This window comes from Meles meles, chromosome 4 (genome assembly GCF_922984935.1).
Source record: "Meles meles chromosome 4, mMelMel3.1 paternal haplotype, whole genome shotgun sequence".
Taxonomy (NCBI): domain Eukaryota; kingdom Metazoa; phylum Chordata; class Mammalia; order Carnivora; family Mustelidae; genus Meles; species Meles meles.
This window is the reverse complement of record NC_060069.1, coordinates 93,221,991-93,226,623: the sequence shown is the minus strand read 5'-3', so window position 1 is coordinate 93,226,623 and position 4,633 is coordinate 93,221,991. Positions and strand designations below refer to the sequence as shown.

Here is a 4,633-nt window from a genome sequence, read left to right as displayed (position 1 = left end):
TCAGAGCCCCGGGCGCCCGATCTCTCCGCACCCCGCTTCCGCGCCCAGGCGCTTTGGGACGGACTGCTACGGCCTTGGTCGTGTAGATGGCGGCCCGAGCGTCGTCGCGGTGAATCGAGCCCCGCATCTCCTGTCCCCAAGGCGGCGGCGGCGGCGGCGGCTGGAGCCCGACTCTGCGAGGGGGGCGGGCACGCGACCGGCGGAGGAGGAGGGCAGCGCGGCGAAGGGGAGGAGCCGCAGGGACGGACGGCCGCGCGCACCAACCCGGCGCAGGCTGGCAGCAGCCGCGCAGAGGCTGGCCCGAGCGCGTTGCAGCCGCTCCGCGTAGGGAGAGTCGGGTAGCAGCATCCTCCCGGGCGCTGCTTTCGCACGGCGGCGGCGGCGGCGGCGGTGGGGGCTCCCTCTGCCCCGATATCTCGTTGGCCAGAAGCGGCTGGTGCCGGGGCGGGGGGAGGGGGGACGGGCCGGCAAGGGAGCGCTGCAGACTCCGGCTCCTCGGCCGATTGTTGAGTGTGTAGGGTCCTCCCGGGCCAGTAGGAGGCTGCGGAGCGGCGGGCGCTGCCGGCTATGCCGGCCCGGGCATCCTCCGAGTGATGGAAGAAGCAGCTGCTGCCGCTGCAGGGTCGCGCTGCACCCCGTCCACCGCCGCCAGAGAGATGGGAAGATTCCGGGCGCGGAGGCCGAGAGTGAGAAAGGCGGAGCCGCTTTGCCGGGAGCTGGGTCCTGCATAAGCCCCCTCCCCCAGCCGGCTTCGCCCCCCGGAGCGAGGAAGGAAGCTGCGGTCTCGAGAGGGCGGCGGAGACACCGCTGGAGCTGGGCATGCTGGGCTCAGCAGAGCGCGGAGCAGGGTTCCAGGCCCGGTGAAAGTTTCCCTTCCCAAGCCGCAGGGCGCCCGCTGCCCGGAAACTGTCCAGGGCTTGGGCTGCCGAGTCCCGCGGCCCCCTGTAAGGCGCGGGGACTCCCGGGCAAGACCGTGCGCGAGAAGTCGAGGAACGAGTGACAGCGGGACAGACCACCCGGCCGTGATCCCGGGCGGCTCCGGGGTGCGCCCGCGGCACCAGGTGAGCGGGGGAGCCGGGCAGACCCGCGAGTGGGCGTTACTTAGGTGGAGGAGGCGGATGGGGAGGAGGACTGGGGCGCATCGGCTTACTCCGCTTCTCCCTCGCAGGTCTTTCTCGGAGCCGCTGCCATGGGAGAGCCAGCCTTGGGCGTCGGGGACCAGCCGCCGCTGCTGCCGCGTCTGCCTCGGAGCCGCGGCCCCAGTCTCCGCGCCCGAAGTCGGCCCGCTGCGTCCCCCTCCTGGGCTGCAGGGCCGCCTCCGCCGCGCCGCCGGCCCCGGCTGTGCCTGTGATGAGCCGCAGCCCGCCGCGAGCCTTGCCCCCGGGCGCGCCCCCCCGGTTGCTCCCGGCTGCGCCTGCCGCCGCGCCGCGCGCCCTGCTCCCGCCGTGGCCCAGGCGCCCGGGCCGTCGCTGGCCCGCGTCCCCGCTCGGAATGAAGGTGTTCCGCAGGAAGGCGCTGGTGCTGTGCGCGGGCTATGCGCTGCTGCTGGTGCTCACCATGCTCAACCTCCTGGACTACAAGTGGCACAAGGAGCCGCTGCAGCAATGCAGCCCCGACGGGCCGCTGGGTGCCGCGGCGGGGGCGGCTGGGGGCGGTTGGGCGCGCCCGGGGCCTCCACCTGCAGTGCCGCCCCGCGCACACTCCCGCTTGGACCCTCGTACTCCGTACCGCCCTCCTGCCGCCGCAGCCGTCGGGGTGGCCCCAGCCGCCGCCGCCGCAGCAAGGGCAGCGGGGGCCGTGGCCCCTCCTCGCAATGGCACTCGGGGCACCGGGGGTGGCGGAGAAAAGAGGCAGTTGGTGTATGTGTTCACCACATGGCGCTCAGGCTCGTCTTTCTTTGGTGAGCTCTTCAACCAGAACCCCGAGGTGTTCTTTCTCTACGAGCCAGTGTGGCATGTGTGGCAAAAACTGTACCCAGGGGACGCTGTTTCTCTGCAAGGGGCTGCGCGGGACATGCTGAGCGCTCTCTATCGCTGCGACCTCTCGGTCTTCCAGCTGTACAGCCCCGCGGGCAGCGGGGGGCGCAACCTCACCACACTGGGCATTTTCGGGGCAGCCACCAACAAGGTGGTGTGCTCCTCGCCGCTGTGCCCCGCCTACCGCAAGGAGGTCGTTGGGCTGGTGGATGACCGCGTGTGCAAGAAGTGCCCGCCGCAGCGCCTGGCACGCTTTGAGGAGGAGTGCCGCAAGTACCGCACGCTGGTCATCAAGGGCGTGCGTGTCTTCGACGTGGCCGTGTTGGCGCCCCTGCTGCGCGACCCGGCCCTGGACCTCAAGGTCATCCACCTAGTGCGCGATCCGCGTGCTGTGGCCAGCTCACGCATCCGCTCGCGCCACGGGCTCATCCGCGAGAGCCTTCAGGTGGTGCGCAGCCGGGACCCGCGAGCCCACCGCATGCCCTTCCTGGAGGCCGCTGGCCACAAGCTGGGCGTCAAGAAGGAGGGTGTGGGCGGCCCCGCGGACTACCACGCGCTTGGCGCTATGGAGGTCATCTGCAACAGCATGGCCAAGACACTGCAGACGGCCCTGCAGCCCCCTGACTGGCTGCAAGGCCACTACCTGGTCGTGCGGTACGAGGACCTGGTGGGAGACCCCGTCAAGACCCTACGGAGGGTGTACGACTTTGTGGGGCTGCTGGTGAGCCCCGAAATGGAACAGTTTGCCCTCAACATGACCAGCGGCTCAGGCTCCTCCTCTAAGCCTTTCGTGGTGTCCGCGCGGAACGCCACGCAGGCCGCCAACGCCTGGCGGACGGCCCTCACCTTCCAGCAGATCAAACAGGTGGAGGAGTTTTGCTACCAGCCCATGGCCGTGCTGGGCTATGAGCGGGTCAATAGCCCGGAGGAGGTCAAAGACCTCAGTAAGACCCTGCTCCGGAAGCCCCGGCTCTGAGAGGGTTTCCTGGGAGAGCCGACTCCTGGTGGAGACGCCCACAGGAGGACTGTGGTGTATTTAAACAAAAACAGCCCAGACCCAAACTGAGGAAGCCCACATATTCTATTATAGATATATAATATAAATAACCACACAGGCACTTGCTGTCAATGTTTTGAGTCATTGAATTTCAAGGAACAGCCACAATACACACACATCTCAGCAAAGGCAAGACTTGAAAGTTCTGACCAGCTCCCCCACCCCCTCTCCCCTGCCTCTTCTCCTTTCCTTTTACCCCCTTTCCTACCCTCTCTCCTACCTGCCTTCCCTTTTGAAGGGATGTTGATTAAATCAAGATCCAGTAACCTAAATCTTGTTTACAAAATTTTCGTGGTATCTGTGAACCTGTAAAAGAGTAATTTGGTGGGGGGGGGGGGGTGGAGAAAGGGGAAGTTGTCCAGGAGCGCAGAGCTCCATTGGTCATGATAAACCGAGGAGGCATTCTTCTAAAAGTAGACTTGTGTAAAAAGCAAAGGTTCTACGTATTAATAAAAAAAAGATAATAAATAATATTCTTTTTAATATTTGCCTCCATTGCTTTGGATTGACCTGTGCTACTTCTCTTGTGTAGCTTCAGACAGACTTTGCTTCCCCTCCCCCCACCTCCTCTCCCCATTCTGTTTCCTAGAAAACTGCTAGGACGGGTGGGAACAGCTTCTGACTCCTTGATAAGAGCCTTGGAGTAGTTTTCTCACATGTAAATCACAGCCTGTCAGGTGAGCTGGAGTGGGGACAAACCTTCGAATTCTAAAGGCAAACACCAAGCAGGGCGGTGGAGGGAAAACTCACACTACTTTCCTGTTCCACTTTGAGCACAGAAAGGATGAAGCAGCCCTTGGGGCTTTGAAGGCATTCGGTTTTGATTACTGTTCAGTTAAGACTGGGGAACCCTGAAGCAGAGACATGTTTTGGTTCTGAGGTTAGTTCAGAAAAAGGACTTTTTTTTTTTTTTTAAAAAAGAATGTAAGTAAATTTCTGAGGATTAAAACACAGGCCTCAAAAATCAGCATGAATGTATTGTTGATGATGGCAACAACTTCCTTGGTTAGAAAAATAACAAGTATATGTGTCGAGTGTTCTCCTGCCTGTGATCCAGTAAATGGAGGCATTTGGGAAGTTTCACCTGAGAGCTATAAGGGCACTCACAGGCTTTTCCTTTTCTTTCTTGGTTCCCATTCAAATCAGTGCAAAACAGAATGTGAATTTGTCATGGCTTACGTGGGATGCCCACGAGGGTGCATTACTTTTCCTGACTGTGTTTCCTAAAAGTAAAATTGCAAAGAAGCGATAACATGTTGCAGACAGCATAAGGCTTCAGTCAAGAGCTCCTTTTAGATACGAAAATGAATTCTGGGAAAGAGGAAATGAAAATGAATTATGAGTAAGTGGGTTGGATTTTGAGATTTGGTATTTTCCAGGGAGAAAACCATGCCAGTTTTCTTGCAATGGTGATGGTGTGCTGCTGTCCTGATATTTCGACTGAAGCATTCTGTATTACAGTACGAAGTTTTAAACCCTGAGTAAGGAACGAGAGACAGTGTAGTTATATATTTCATTAGAGACGGTACGAGTTTGAGATCATTATGACTTTATTTTACTATAATTTATTGTGAAATCTCTGTGGGCCAAGCTGTGTTGG

The 4,633-nt window shown here is 60.4% G+C and overlaps 1 protein-coding gene across 1 annotated transcript; it reads left to right on the top strand.

Moving 5' to 3' along the window:
- The first annotated feature begins 922 nt into the window (after window positions 1–922).
- On the top strand, window positions 923–3,944 carry CHST2 (carbohydrate sulfotransferase 2). Its single transcript, XM_046003442.1, has 2 exons — window positions 923–1,061; window positions 1,169–3,944. Exon 2 carries the CDS (start codon window positions 1,351–1,353, stop codon window positions 2,950–2,952), a length of 1,602 nt encoding a protein of 533 aa, XP_045859398.1. The 5' UTR covers window positions 923–1,061; window positions 1,169–1,350; the 3' UTR covers window positions 2,953–3,944.
- Window positions 3,945–4,633: the final 689 nt, after the last annotated feature.